The 16,399-nt window shown below is 34.6% G+C and overlaps 1 protein-coding gene across 1 annotated transcript in view; it reads right to left on the bottom strand.

The window, feature by feature from the left end:
- The window catches only part of CSNK1G1 (casein kinase 1 gamma 1), a 111,828-nt gene that overhangs the window by 80,666 nt on the left and 14,763 nt on the right, over positions 1–16,399 (bottom strand). The window contains 1 exon segment of the mRNA XM_044665353.1: positions 7,619–7,659. Within this exon segment, the coding sequence (XP_044521288.1) occupies positions 7,619–7,659 (41 nt within the window).

Here is a 16,399-nt window from a genome sequence, read left to right as displayed (position 1 = left end):
GACTCGAAACTACCACACCAATGCAACTACCAACAATTTGGAAATTGGTCTTGATCAAGGACACATGACAAAACTAGTGGAAATGTGCATCGGCCATGGGTGGGGGGAGTGCGGGGGGGCGAAGGGGAAAGGAGGAGCATGAATCATGTAACCATGTTAAAAATGAATATTAATAAATGTTTGAAAAAAATAGAGTCTATCCTTTATAAAGCCCCTCCTTTCCTCAATTCTATACTTCAAAATCTTAATTTAATATTGTCTTTCATTGTTAATTTCTGATGAAGAAATTATACCTCTTGATCCCTTCTCCTCCAATTTCTTCCAGGAATTTGTCCCTTTGATTATCCCTCTCTAGCTTTAATTTCTCTATCTTCTCACTTCTTCCTATTCCCTACAAACATGCCACATCTTGCCATCCTTTCCATCTTGGTTTTGCCATCTGCTCTTAAGCTTTATCTTTTACTTGACCCTTTCATGGAATAACTATTTAGAATAAGTCGTCTCCCCTTCCTTTCTCCCTACTCATCAACCCTTGTAATTTGGATTTCTATCCCAATCCTCAAATGAAGCTACTCTCCACAAGGAAACTGATAATCTCCCAATTGATAAATACAAATGCCTTTTCTCAGGGATCACCGACATCCTGACCCCTTAGATCTTTTCCCAATCATCTCTCCCACACTAGGTATTCTCTCCTTTCTCCATCTTGAATCTTTGGTGAACCACATCCCCTCGGTTTCCAATTCTTTGCAATTACAAAGTGAGCTGCTAAAACTATTTTTGTGCAAGTAGCTCCTTTTCCCCTATCTCTGATATCTTTAGGATACTGACCCAGGAGTAATATTGCTAGGTCAAAGGGTGTGCAGCATAGTTTTATGGTGCTTTCTGAGTATGGTTCCAGTGTTCTTTAGAATGGTTGGATCCATCCACAATTCCAGCGCGTCTCAATTTTCCCACATCCCCTCCAACATTTATCATTTTCCTTTTTGGTCATATTAGCCAGTCTGACAGATCTAAGGCAGTAACTCAAGAGTTGTATTAATTTGTATTTCTCTAATCAATATTGATTTAGAGAATTTTTTCATGTGACTAGAATTTTAATTTCTTCATCTGAGAACTGTCCATTCATATCCTTTGACCATTTATCAATCAGGGAATGCGTTATAGTCTCATAAATCTGACTCAATTCTCTATATACTTGAGAAATTAAGGCCTTTGTCAGAAACACTTGCCATGAAATTTTTTCCCCAATTTATTGTTTCCCTTCTAAGTTTGGTTGTATTGGTTTTGTTTGCACAAAACCTTTTTAATTTAATGTAATCAAAATTATCCATTTCATTTTTCATTATGTTTTTCTATGTCTTTTTTTGGTCATCAATTCTTCCCTATCCATAAGTCTGACAGGTAAACTTTATCAAGTTCCCCATATCTACTTTTCTTCTCATTGTCTTAACTCCTTACAATGTGATTTCTGAACTCATTCAACTTCCAAAGTTACTAATGATTTCTTTTCTTTTTTTTTTTTTTAACCCTTGTACTATTTCGGTGTATTGTCTCATAGGTGGAAGATTGGTAAGGGTGGGCAATGGGGGTCAAGTGACTTGCCCAGGGTCACACAGCTGGGAAGTGGCTGAGGCCCGGTTTGAACCTAGGACCTCCTGTCTCTAGGCCTGACTCTCACTCCACTGAGCTACCCAGCTGCCCCCTACTAATGATTTCTTAACTGCTACACCTGACATTGTTTTCTCAATCATCATCTTTCACTGCTTCTGCAGTCTCTGATACTGTCAATTATCCATTTTCACCTTGATAATTTCCTTTCTTTAGGTTTTCAAGATTCTACTTTCACTTTGTTCTCTTCTTACATATGTACATTCCTTCCATTCTCCTTTCATGGTTCTTCATTGTTGCTTAACACAAATATCCATATTATCATCCTTCCTCCCCAACATATGTCTTATTCTGAATTTTTAGTCCTTCACCTAGCATATTAGTCATTTGGAATTGAGGCTGGGCATTACATTAATAGTGTTCCTTATTATTTCGAAGTTGTTTGCCTTTAATATATCATTGTCATTGTTGAAACTGTTTGCTGTAAAAGCAAATCACTCCAGATTTTTCTGAAACTCTCCTATCATTTCTTACAGCACAGTAGTATTCTACCACATTTATATATCACAACTTATTCAGCCATTCCCCAATTGATGTGCACCCTTTCAGATTCTCATTTTCTGTCACCTCAAAAAGATCTACAAATATTTTCATAATCCTTAGTTGGTTTTGATTAGAATCCCATCCTCTCCTTCACTTTCTTCCCTACTGAAATGTATTTCTGTATCCAACTCTGTGTGTATTCTTCCTTCTCTTGATCAGCTCAGATGAAAGTGAAGTTCATCTACTTGCACACCCTGATTATGAGATAATTTCTCCCCAACCTTCCTTTCCCTTCCTCCACTTCTTTAACCTTCCCTCATCCCCCCATAGTATATCCTCTTCTCCTCCTTTTCTATTATTTTGTGTGTGTGTGTGTGTGTGTGTGTGTGTGTGTGTGTGTGTGTGTGTGTGTGTGTAGATAAAAACCCTTACATTCTGTCTTAGTATCAATTCTTAGGCAAAAGAGAGCTGTAAGGGCTAGGCAATGGAGATTAAGTGACTTGCCCAGGGTCACAAGTTAGGAAGTGTCTAAGGCCAGATTTGAACCCAGGTACTCCCAACTCCAAGCACTCTTCCTAGTTGCCCTTCTTTCTATTTTTCTTTCCAGATCATCAAGACATAACATAACCATTCATATGCCTCATATCATTCCACTTCCTCTATAACCTCAAATGATTATAGGCTTCAGAGGGGACACAGATATCATCTCCCCATTTTAGAACATAAGAACTTTATTCTTGTTTAGTTCATTGTTCATTCATGTTTGATTTTTATATTGAATTTCTTGTTTGAACTTTGAAGTTTCAAGTGTCAGCCTTTTTATTGAGAATGCTTGTCAAGTTCTCCATTTTCATTAGAGATCCATTCTTTTCCCTATAGGAATACAGTCAGTGAGTAAGTTATTCTTGGCTGTAAGCTCTTATCTTTTGACTTCAGGAATATTATATTCTAAGTTCTTTATTCCTTCAAAGAGGTGATTGCTAAAGCTTGTTTAATCCTTACTATGATAAGGTTCTTTAGTATTTGAATTCTTACTACTTGCAGAATTTTTTCTGTTATGGGGAGAAACTCTAGATTTTGGCTATGACACTCCTGGGAGTTTTGATTATAGAGTTCCCCCCTCCCACGGAGGTGATTTTATTTCCACTTTTCTCTCTTGTTCTAAAATATCTAGGCAAAGTGCTTTCTTTTAAGATTATTTGAAATAGGATGCCTAGACTTATTTTGGTTATATTGTTCATAAGGTCCATGATTCTTAATTTTTGGGAAGCAATTGTCCTTGCTATGAGATAACATATTTTCTTCTCCATTTTTAGTCTTCTGGCTTCGTTTTTATATTTTTTATTGTCTCATGAAGTCATTTGCTTCTGTTTTGTTAATTTTAATTTTTAGGGAATTTGTTGCTTTTATAAAAGTTTTGTACCTTGTATGTCAAATTATTAATTCCCTTTCCAATTCTTTCTTCTATAGCTTTATTTCCTTTCCAATTGTCTGTTCTAACATGCTAATTTCATTTATAAAAACTTTAAACTCTTGTTTATCTCTTCCAGGAATCCTAGTTAAGTTTATACTTAAGCTGTTTTTCTCTCTGAATCAATACCTGTGAAAGTTTTGAAGTTATTCTTTAGTGTTTGGGTCTTGAGCATTTCATAGCTCAATATGATATGGTTCTTATTTTTTCCTTTAAACTAACTCTTCCAGCTAATATCCTAACTTTGAATTTGATCTTAGGGCTAAGTTCTGCTTCACTTCTGGAGGAAAGATCTGGGCAGTCTTGTTGCTGCATTCTTGGCTTATTAATGAGTGCTGTGTCATTCCAGGATCTCAGAGAAAAGGCTGGGGAATTATAAATTTCCCTTTGATCTGGGATTCCTGCCCTAGTTATTCCTGGGTAGCCTGGACTTGATGTTGGAAGTGAGACTCCACTGTGAGTCTGGGGTCTGAGCCAAACTGCTGTTACTGGCTTTTGTACTTTCTCCTTCCTTGGGACACTGTCCAAGACCTTCCTACCAGGAACACCATCCTTGTAAACAGGGTTTCCTTCTCAATACACCCTGGATCAGTGACCTGAAATTGGACAGTAAATGACAAAATTGCCAGTTGCAATATGGCCCATCCATACTCCTTCTTCCAACTCCAAGTATTTTCTCTGGCTGTCTTCTATACCTAGAATTTTCTCCCTCTTCATCTCTACCTTCTGGCTTCCCCAATTTCCTTTGTGTCTCAGTTAAAATCTCACCTTTGACAGGAAGCCTTCTTAGATTCCGCTTACTGCTAATGCTTTCCCTCTGTTGGCTATCTCCAATTTATCCTGTACACAGTTTGACGGTACATAGTTATTTGCATGTTGTCTCCCCTATTAGACTATTAGACTCAATGAAAGAAGAGATTATTTTATGACTTTCATTGTATACTAAGACTTAGCATAGTGTCTGGCACACAGTAGGTGCTTTTTTTTAGCCATTAGTAAGAGGAAAGCTTCTTAAGAATAGGAACATAGTTTTTTTGTCTATTTCCTCAGAACCTAGACAGTGCCTCATACATAGGAAATGTTCATAATTTGGTTACTAGAATTGAATGGCATCTCAGATTTAGAATGGATCTAATATAGTCCAAACTATACCTAAGCAAGAATTTCCCTATAACATTTAGCTTGATTTAAGAGAAACATTCCTGACAACTAGAGCTATCCCAAGATACAACTGAATGCCCCAAGAAGTAGTGAGTTTCTGAATGCTCATCAATCGGAGAATGCCTGAACAAGCTGTGTTACATTACTGAAATGGAATACTACTGTGCTATAAGAAATGACAAGCAGGAGAATTTCAGAAAAACTTGGAAAGACCTACATGAACTGATGCAGAGTGAAATGAATAGAATCAGGAGAACATTATACACAGCAAAGGCAATACTGTATGATGATCAACTATGAATGGCTTAGCTAGTCTCAAGCAATACAATGATCTAAGATAATCCCAAAGAGCTTATGATGAAAAATGCAACCTACTTCCAGAGAGAACTGATGGATATGAAAGCAGATTGAAGCAGACCACCCTACATTTTATTTTCTTCATGGTTTGTGTGTTTGTCTTTTTCCACAATATGACGAATATGGAAATACACTGTTGTTTTTTTATGATAGTAAATGTATACCAATAGCAAAATGTTTACTGTCTCATGGAGGGAGAGAGGGAGAAAGAAAGAGAATGTGTAATTCAAAATGTTTGAAAACAAATGCCCCAAATTTTTTTTACATGTAACTAGGAAAAAGATAAAATATTACCACAGGTGAGGGGAGAAAACCTACAAATACCTTCAAAAAATAGTAGTGAGTTTCCCCTTATTTTACATTTCATGTAAAAGCTAGACAGCCACTTTGCAGTATGTTTTAGGGGGATTCTTGTACAGCTATAGTTTGGATTATGTGGTCTCAAGTTTCCATTCTAATTCTAATATTCTGACATAAAGTGGAGATGATTTTTACAACTGCATAGAAGATGAACTGAAAAGGAAAGAGACTGGAAGAAGAGAGCTTAATCAGGAGTTCATTAAATAGTTTGACTCACTATAAAACACATTTATGTCATAACCAAATTCCTGTAAACAAAAAAAATTATTTTGGTGTTTTACAGTATGTTGTATTGGAATTTGGCCTGAATATACATTATTTTCTTTTTTGTACCCTTTTCCTCACCAGATCATAATAATAATAAAAAAGAAAACAGTTTGTTCCCTAAACACCACACAGTATATTATGGAAAGCATCTCTGAAAATTGTCAGTAATTTCCATGCCTCTCCTGCCCTCTCTACCTCCCACTCTTCTGGCCACATATCAGAAAGCAACTAAGCAAAGCAAAGCATAATTCAGTGGGGACAAATCATTAGGAAAAAGCAGAATTCAAATATCTCAGGAATCCTGTTCTGGTCCCACTCACTTTCTGCCATCAATTCCTTCCTTTTTCTAATAAAGCTTAAAGCTCCCTGAAATCCCAGGGAAATTTGTCAGACTATATATAGGGCACAGTTTCACAAAGCTAAAAGCTAGAGATTACTTAATCCAGTTTCCCACTGATCAACCTTAAAAATTAAGCAAACAATCTCTAAAATGGTAGCTTCGATATAGTAGTGTAGTTAGATGATTTACATTGATATCTGGCTGTACCACTTACTACTTTTGTGAAATTTGGTAACTGACAATCTCTCTGGCTCCTTCACCTTAAAATAGGGATATTACTCTGAAGGGTTGCTGGAAAGAGGAAATAAAAGGTATAAGATACCTTGTAAGCCAAAATAGCCTATAAAAATGTCAACTATTTAAACGGTTACCACCCCTATGTAATTGGACTTAATTGTACCTTCAAGTTTTCCTAGGCAATGAAAAAAAGGGACACCTTATTGTTTGAAAACAATAGGTAAAAGTACTTCAACTGTTTTATAAACCAAATAAAGAAGAGAGAGGATTAAGTCTCTTTCTAAGACTGGTCAGATGTGGGTTAGATAGGTGTGCTTAAATTTTAGGATAGACTAGCAGAAAGTGAGAATTTCATGTTTAATTGCATCTGACAAAAGGGTGAATCAGAATTGATGGGAAGGCAAATTCCCCTTACCCATTTAAAGAAGAACTTCTTAAGACTGAGGGTAGAAGCTTTACCTTGTTAAGCAGTGAATTCTTTTGTCAATAAAAGTGTTTAAGAAGAGACTGAATGAACATTTGTCATGAAAGTATTCATGTATCAATCAGGCAGTTAGACAATACTACTTCTAAGAATCCCACGGAGATTTTATCAAAGTATAAAGTCTTCTCAGGTTTTAAGTTGACCTAAGGAAATAAGATTTCCCTTATGTTATTTCACATTTGTGTGTCTGTTTTATAACTTACAAAGGAGCTGACTGATTTTGGTCAAAGTTTGTAAACTAGATACTATAACAATGTGTTTATGAGTCCTTCTAACATTTTGAAATAAAATGACAACTGATCCATTGACTGGGGAGTTACCAGAAAAATTGTGATCTATAAATGGAACAGGTTACTGAACTAAAAGAAACAACAAATATGATGAATGTAGAAATGCATGGGAAAACTTACATGAAGTGACTGACACCCAGTAAATAAGCAGAGCCAAAAGAACAATATGTAAACAATAACTAAATCAATATAAACAAAACAGCTTCAGAGTGAATGCTGCAAGAATACAAAGAAGAAATAGGGCCCAAAAGAAAAGATATGGGAAGACACCACTTGCTACTTATTTGTATAAGTGAGAGATGAACAAGAGTGGAACGTTACATATATTTTTAGAATTTTTGATATACTGGTAAGTTTTGCTGGGTTTTTTTTCTTTTCCATTTTCTTAAGGAGGAAAAAGCTTCATTAGTCATTTTATATTTGACTTCATTCAGCTGTAAGTATAAAGAGTAAAATCAAAACAAAACTAGAACAAATATCATATAGATTTTACTTACCAGTTTGATTGCTACATATTCATTGGTGTAGAGATTTTTACCTATGAAAAAAGCAGAGAATATATTTTAGTGATATTGGTTATGAGAAACAAATCAAAACTTTATAAGTACATAAGAAAGGCTATATTCCTGATGTCCTTCACATATATGAAGAATAATTGATAAATTGGAAGTGAAATAGATCTAGCAATGTTACAACAGAAATACCTAGAGAATTTTAAATTAAACTTGCATTTTATCTAATTTCCAAATAACCAATGGTTCTGTGATTGTCTTCCTAAATATCAAATAAAATTATAGAAACAAGGACTATGAGGAGTAGGGGGAGAAAAGGTGAATAATCAGTAGAACAAAATATATAAATTTCAAATATTCACAAGTTTTAAATAACAGAATCACAGCATTTTGGAGACTGAAACAATTTCAGGGATCACACTTAAGCCAAACCGTAAATGAACAAGCTTTTGCTGGCAGTCAATTTAGTCAAACTATCTTCCCTTTAAAACAAAGACAAAAAGAGGGTACAATAAAATTCATTTATTTAATCAACAGATTTACTTTTCCTTGGAGATCTCACGATTCTTTTAACTTCAAGGATTACATTTATTAAATGATTTCTAATGCTGAATATGAGACCCTCCAACCCTTAATAAGATTATTTCCAGGTAGATGTCAAGGTGAGTTAATCTTTAACATTTTCCCATCCAAACCGGCTCTTTTATCTACCTGCTCCCTCTCTGTCCTGAGTATTAATAATTTCCTAAGTGAACAAAAAAAGTAAACTTAAAGCCACCTATAAGACACAAGACATAGGGAAGACCTGCCAAAACATCCACAACTATTACATAAAGACTGAGAAAAAGCACTAGACTGAATCCTAAAGGAGAAATCTGAGGGGAAAAAAATCACAATAAATCATTTTGACAACCTAGGTCAGCATAGAAAAGCAGAGAAAGGTCTGGAGATACTGGGGACTGGATTTAGATTGAAAGGCATTGTTCGTTTTTTCTTCAATTACCATTATACACCATATCATTTTATCTGGATTACTACAAGACCCATAACCTTGATTGTGGCCATCTTCCCTTTCAATCCATTCTATGGACTATTTCCAGATTAATATTACTTGATCAGTGTTTTCATTCTTTCATTTAAAAAAAAAAACTTTAACATGACTTCCTTTTGGCTACTCAGGTGTAAACTTTTCTGCTCTAGTTTCAAGGCAATATATAACAACCTAGTTCATTCTACTATTTAAATTTATTTCCCCACACAAACCATTTTCTTTAGTTAGACCATGCTTCAGACTCAACTATTTTATTCTTCTTTCTCCTCATAATAACCTGGTCCTTTCTTTTTGCTTATCACATTTTTAACCATATTTCAAGGTCTAATGAAGTCTTTTCAAGTTACTTCCAACTATCTTAGTTTCTCTTATCTGGCTTATTCTCTTTGACTTAAATCTAAAGAAACAATTTAGCAATTATGTAGTACCACACGATGTCTTCTATTATTTCATGTGTATGTCATCTCCCTACCCAGAAGACAAATTCCTTGAAGGTGGAGAACATGTTTTATACTGATCTGTATGACATTCAGACTATGGCTTTGCATGAAGAGGCACACAGTAAATAGAATTACTATTATTTTTTTAAAAGGCCTAATACTACATAAAAGTATTCTTCAAACCCTAAAATTAGAGTTAGAATGATCATTTTTTACAATATAAAACTTAGATGATGCTCCTACACTAATGTGACAGAAATCTAATAGCTTAAAAATAAAACCTATTTATGGACATCAATGTAAATGAATTTTAGCTTTAACTGGGCTAGCAAAAATAGTGCCTCAGTACAGAAAACAACTTTAGAGTAGATTTTAAAAGTTCAATCAATGTAAGAGGCATATTTTTTTTTTTAAAAAAAGGCTAATTAATGGTGCCCTTTTCTTATACAAGTTAGTAATGTCATTTATTAAAAAGTATAACCTTTGGCACCTTCCAACCTTCAAAATAAAAAAGGATACTAATGGTGCCAAGTTTTCCAACAAAAATTAATTCAATAATTCTATAATTTGTAAAAAAAAATAAGATTTAAAAATAAAAACAGCAGTTTTATCAAATAGGAAGTACTTTCCCAAATACTTTTATTTTTTTCTAGTTTATTTAACATATATTAAGTCCCACTGTTTCTAATTTATCTTTGCCTAGTCCTTTCCAATGATCTATATCTCTATATTTTAAATATACCAAAAGGACTGATGCCTGCTTCTTTATAATAAAGTTTGAGGTCTTGAAGTGCTATTCCCCTTTATCACTATGCTGCTTTTCATTATTTCTCTTATTTCTTTTTCAAGTAAATTTAGTCATTATTTTATTGAGACCTTTAAAATATCCCTTTGATAATATCATTACTATGGCATTTTGAAAGTGTCTATTAACAATTTGTTGTATTTTTGTTATATTAGAATGGCCCAGAGAGGAGTATATTTAATATTCCTCCATCTATTAAATTTGTATTTTTTTTGTCTGTATGGCTGAATCTCTACAAGTATTTTGTGTGCTCTTCTAGATTGATCCTCAAGTATTCTATGCATTTTTAGTTATCTGTAACAAGATTTCCTTTTTTATTATTGCCTCTGAAATTTTACTATTATATAGAAATACTGTTGATTTTTGAAAGTTTGTTTTATAACCTGCTACTCTGCTAAAGCTATTAATATCTCAATTATTATCTGTTTACTGCCTAGGAATTTTAAAGTAAATCATCATGTCATCAGAAAATATAGTTTCATCTCCTCTTTTTATACCTTTAATTTTTTTCTCATCTCACTGCTATAGCTAGCATTTCCACAACTGTATCAAATAATAAAACATATAGTGAGCATCTTTGCTTTATGCTAGTATTTTTTGGAAAAGCTTTTTCCTCAATTCATTCCTCATTTTATTTCTCAATTAATGGGTATCACCTCACTTTGCAAATCTATGTCCCCCAAAATGAGCTGTTTTAAATAATTTTGTACATCTAAATCCTTCCCCCTTTTTCTTTATCTCTTTGGGATAGAAAGCTAGTTAATAGTGTTGCTAGTTTGAAGGGTATGTAATGTCTTATAGCCATCTGGTCACAGGACCAAATTGCTCTCCTGAATGACTGAATCAGTTCACAACTCTCCCCAAAATGCATTCATATTCCAGTTTTCCCACATCTCCTCCAAGTTTTGTCATTTTCCTTTTCAGCCAATATGATTAAGTGTGGGGTAGTACCTCAAAATTGTTTTAATTTGCATTTTTCTAATTAATAATGAATTATAGCATTTTTTGCATGACTAGAGTTTTAATTACTTTGAGAACTGACTGTTCATATTCTTTGATCACTTAACAATATGACTTGTATGCTTGTAAAATCTCTGTAGTAGAGAAATGGGGCCTTTATGAGAGACTTAAAAATTTTTTTTTCACCAATATTATGATTACAGTGTATTACTTTATATCCCATTTATTCCTGTTTGGTTCCTGACTTCTATCTTCATCAATTTGCCCTCTTTTTTTTTATCAGCCCTACTCTCCCCTTTCTTATCCTCTTCCCCTCCTATTTTTCTGTAGGTTAAGACAGCTTTCAATTGATGTGTATGTGGCTTCCCTTATTGAGCCAACTCTAATGACAGTATAATTCACATTCCCCCTGTCTCTCCATGTTCTCCTCCTTTGTGAATGCTCTTTCATGCCTCTTTTACATATGATAATTTAATCCCTTCTATTTTTCCATTTCCCCCTCCTCCCAATATATTCTTCTTTCTCATGCCTTAATTTAAATTCTTTTTTCTTTAATTTCTTTAAACCCTTAACTTATATGTATTGGCTCATAGGTGGAAGAATAGTAAGGGTGGACAATGGGGGTCAAGTGACTTGCCCAGGGTCACACAGCTGGGAAGTGTCTGAGGCTGGCTTTGAACCCAGGACCTCCCATCTCTAGGCCTGACTCTCAATCCACTGAGCTACCCAGATGCCCTTCTTAATATAAAGTCTTAAAAATCATCCCATCATATTCAACTCACACCCTAACCCTCTGTCTATGTATACTCCTTCTGATTACCCTAATAATGAAAAAGTTTTTTGGCATTACAAGAATCATCTCCCCATAGAGGGATGTACACAATTTAACCTTATTAAATGTCTTCTGACTCTCTTTCCTGTTTGCCTTTTATGATTCTCTTGAGTCTTGTATTTGAGTCAAATTTTCCATTCAGCTCTAGTCTTTTGAATAGGAATGTTTGGAAGTCCTTTATTTTATTAAGTACTCATTTTTTTCCCTTTAAGGATTATGCTCAGTTTTTTTTCTTCCTTAAACCCTTACCTTCTCTCTTAGAATCAATACTGTATATTGGTTCCAAGGCAGAAGTGCGGTAAGGGCTAGGCAATGGGGGTTAAGTGACTTGCCCAGGGTCACACAGCTAGGAAGTATCTGAGGCCAGATTTGAATGGTTCTCAATCCACTGAACCACCCAGCTGGTCCCATGCTCAGTTTTGATGAGGAAGTGATTCTTGGTTGAAGTCCTAGGTTTTTTGCCCTCTGAAATATCATATTCTAGGCCCTCTGACCCTTTAATGTAGAAGCTGCTAAGTCTCATGTTGTCCTGACTGTGGCTCCATGATATATTAATTGTTTCTTTTTGGCTGCCTGTAATATTTTCTCCTAGTCTTGGGAGTTTTAGAATTTGACTATAATACTATTGGGAGTTATTCTTTTGGAATACAATTCAGGAAATGACTGGTGGATTCTTTCAATTTCTATTTTGTCCTCTGTTCCAGAATTTAGGGTAATTTTCCTTGATAATTTCTTGAAAGATGATGTCTAAGCTCTTTTTTTTTTTAAATCATGACTTTCAGGTAGCCCAATAATTCTTAAATTATCTCATCTAGATTTATTTTCCAGGTCAGTTGTTTTTCCCAAATGTTTCATGTTTTCTTCCACTTTTTCATTCTTTTAACATTGTTTGATTGCTTATTGATGTCTCATAGAGTCATTAGCTTCCACTTACCCATTTCTAATTTTTAGGGTATGATTTTTCTTTGGTGAGCTTTTGTACTTCCTTTTCATTTGGCCAATTCTACTTTGTAAAAAGGTCTTTTCTTGAGTGAATTTTTGTACCTCTTTTTCCAAAGGACCAATTCTGCCTTTCAAGAAGTTTTTCTTTTCAGTGCATTTTAAAAAATCTATTTCCATTTGGCCATTTCTGCTTTTTAGGAAGTTCTTATCTTCATTTGGTTTTTTGTGCCTCTTTTATCAATTGGTCTATTCCTTTTTTTTTTTAAAGATATTAATTTCTTCAGTATTTTTTGTCTCCTTTACCTAGCTATTAATTCTTTTTTATGATTTTCCTGTAGCGCACTCATTTCTTTTCTCAATTTTCCTTCTACCTCTCTTATTTTATTTTTAAAAGCTTTTTTCAGCTCCTCCAATAATTCTTTTTGGGTTTGAGAGCAATTCATATTATTCTTGGTGGCTCTGCACACAGCAGTATTAACTTGGTTGTCATCCTCTGAGTTTGCATTTTCGTCTTCTCTGTTACCAAAATAACTTTCTATGTTGAGTTTTCTTTTTTGTTGTTGTTATCTGCTCATTTTCCTGCCTTTTTCTTTTCTTTTAGTTTTTGAGAATTATCCATGGCTTGATGAGGGTGTTAAGAATAGAACAGGTTATATTTGCACTAGTTATATTTGCAAACCATATCTTTACTATCACAAAATTGACATGTATGTGTGTATGTATGTATGTATGTATATATGTATATTGAGAGAGAGAGAGAGAGAGTTTCCTCTCCATCTATGACTTTTTACATGACAGAATGGAGGCTAAGAGCGGCTCCATAACTTGCCCAGGGTAAAAGCTGCCTTTAAGTGATTGAGGAAGGACCAAAATTGTCTTCCTGACTCCAAGTTTACTATGCCTCCTAGATTTTATTAACATGCTCACTAAACATTTGCCTAAAATTTTAAGCAGTCTTCTACTTTACTTCAAAAGGCTTATTCAGATACCAAAGAATGACTAGAAAACCTATTTTTCCTATCAAATTCTGGACAAATCCCTAACAATGATGGCCTTGCCATTCAATCAGAGTCCCAAGGAAGTACAGTCCAGCTCCTTCTCTCTTCTACCCAACTATTCACAAATAAACAGATATTTATTTAGTATCTATAATACATGTGACACTGCTTAGAGCTATGATGAAGTAGTCCCCTTAAAATGACATACCTCTTGCTCAAGGAACTTACGGCTTAGCTAGAAACATAAGGCAAATTTACACAAAGATAATAACACAAAATAGTATCTGCTTAGTGCTAAATAAGTGGAATATCATTTCAAAGAAGGAAAAGATAGATCACATGGAGAATGGGTGATAAGGAAAGGTTTACAGAAATGGGAATTAAAATGGGCCTTGAAGAATGGGGTTAGTTAAACCAAGGGATGGGGAATAGCATAAGCTCAGGTCCAGAGGCTCAAGAGGGAAAGATAGGTTATGTTATAAAAGACAAAAAAATTTACCATAACATTTAGACAAGTCTCCTTAAAGCTGAGGGATAAAAGTGGCATAAGTCTTAATTGTCCAATTCTCTGATTTTTTTCCCATCCACTAGAATGTAAGTGGCTTGAGGAGGTACCGTTTCAGTTTGGTCTTAGGACATTTCCTAGTGCCTACCACTTAGAACATGAATAATAAATGCTGATGAAGGGAGTTAGGGGATACCATAGTGCACAGTGATAGGTTTGGAGTTAGGAAGATCTGAGTTCAAATGACACCAATGACAGTTACTGTGTGACTATAGGCAAGTTTCTCAAACTCTGCCTGGCTCAGTTTCCTCCTCTGCAAAATGGGATTTTAAAAAACACCTATCTCTCAAGGTTGTGTTGTGATGATCAAATTAGATAAGCATTATAAGGTATTTAGCACAATACTTGGTACATAGTAAGCACTATATAAATGTTAGTGATGATGATATAGATTGATTACCCAGACTAACAAAAAGGTGACAAAGATGGTGGTGGCTTAATAGGCTGGTCCTTCATAACCATCATTAATTTTGTCCTAATATTCTATGAGATGTACTTTCTCTAAACTTCTTGAAGTGAAGGTAGAAGTAAGGAGACTAAGTAACAAAATGTGTTAACTGGTGACATTAGTTAAAGAGGCTGGAACAGAGACAAAAAAGAAGATACAGTTAATGTGAAAAAGTTAAGTTTTCCATGGAATTCCTTTCTCAAGCCCCTACTAAATAGAAAAAGTAAAGGAGTAAAAGGCAAAATGATTAAAGTATCTCCTAAAAGATGACTACATCTCAGCATTTTATAAAACAACTACCCTTACATCAAAGATATATGTAACTGAGTGGATAATTTCCCTGAACTGCATATCTTTTTGTGGCTAAACTTATTAAAAAATTATCTACAACTGGTTCCTCTACTTTCTTTCCTTTTACTCTCTATTTCATTTGATGTCTAGCTACCAACCTTAAGGTTCAATTGAAACTGCTCTCTCCAGAGTTACCAATAATCTCTTAGTTGCTATATCTAATCGTCTTGTTTCAATCTTCATCCTTGACTTTTCTGTAAATTCTGTTATCATCAATCCATCTCTTCTTGATATTCTCTTTTCTCTAGATTTTCATACACTGCTCTTTTCTGGTTCTCATCCCACCTATCTAATCACTCCTCAGTATCTTTGTCAAATCTTCATCCAAGCCTACCCACTAACCATGTTCCATAGGGCTTAGTCCTGGGCCTTTTCCTCTTCTCCTTCTAGACTATTTTACTTGGTGATCTTATCAGCTCCCACTAGTTCAATGATCATTTCTATACTGAAGATTCTCCTAATCTTTCTCTATACTTCTGGCCTAATATGACCAACTGTTTACTGGACCCCCAATTTCCAGGCTTCCCTTTCTACCTTCGAAGTCTCAGCTAAAATACTACCTTCTGAAAGAAGCCCCTCCTTTTCTCCATTAATGCTAATGCCTTCTTTCTAGCAATACCTCTAAATTTTTCAAATGTATTTTGTATGTTCACAGTTGTTTGTATGTTACCTTTCCCACTAGGATGTGAGCTCCCTCTGGGCAGATACTATTTTTGTCTTCCTTTGTGTATCAGCACAGTACTTGGCACATAGTATTAATAAAGGCTTGTTGAATAACTAATGGCTTAAAGCCTGTCTTGCAGGGGTGAAGTATAACATTAAAACTAATAAGGCTGCCTCCTGAGCCATATAGAAAATTAGACAATCACTTGGTGCCACTGTCTACTATAACTAAATTTCATTCTGGAAAAAATTAATTATAAAGATGAAGCAGTAAATTTCCTCCTTATTTAAAAATTGACTATTTTAATAAATCTCACATGAATATAACATACTGTTATCAGCAACTGTGAGAAAGGCAAACAGTTTAATGGACAAAAAAAAAATCACTGAAAAGATGGCATTTCCCCAAGTACTCAAAGCTTTTAGTATTTGTTTTTAAAAATGCACAGCTTTTCCAATATGACTTCCTGGCCATGGATCTTTATTATCATTAATGGAAAGGAAACTGCATTACATAATAGTTTTTGTAGCTTTACATCTAAACTTGGCCCTTTTTAAGCAGTAGTCTTAGATGTGATGTTCCCCATAAAACCCACAAAATGAAGTTCTATTTTATTTAGTCACGTACAGTAAGTTCATGATGGCTCCATCAAATACAGGATGATTTCAGAGAACCAGTAGTTTTCAGATCCTTATTCAGAAAGGGGCTTG

Source organism: Gracilinanus agilis, chromosome 2 (genome assembly GCF_016433145.1).
Source record: "Gracilinanus agilis isolate LMUSP501 chromosome 2, AgileGrace, whole genome shotgun sequence".
In the NCBI taxonomy this organism is placed as follows: Eukaryota; Metazoa; Chordata; class Mammalia; order Didelphimorphia; family Didelphidae; genus Gracilinanus; species Gracilinanus agilis.
Note: the sequence above shows the minus strand (reverse complement) of the source record. Positions and strands in the feature narration are given on the sequence as shown.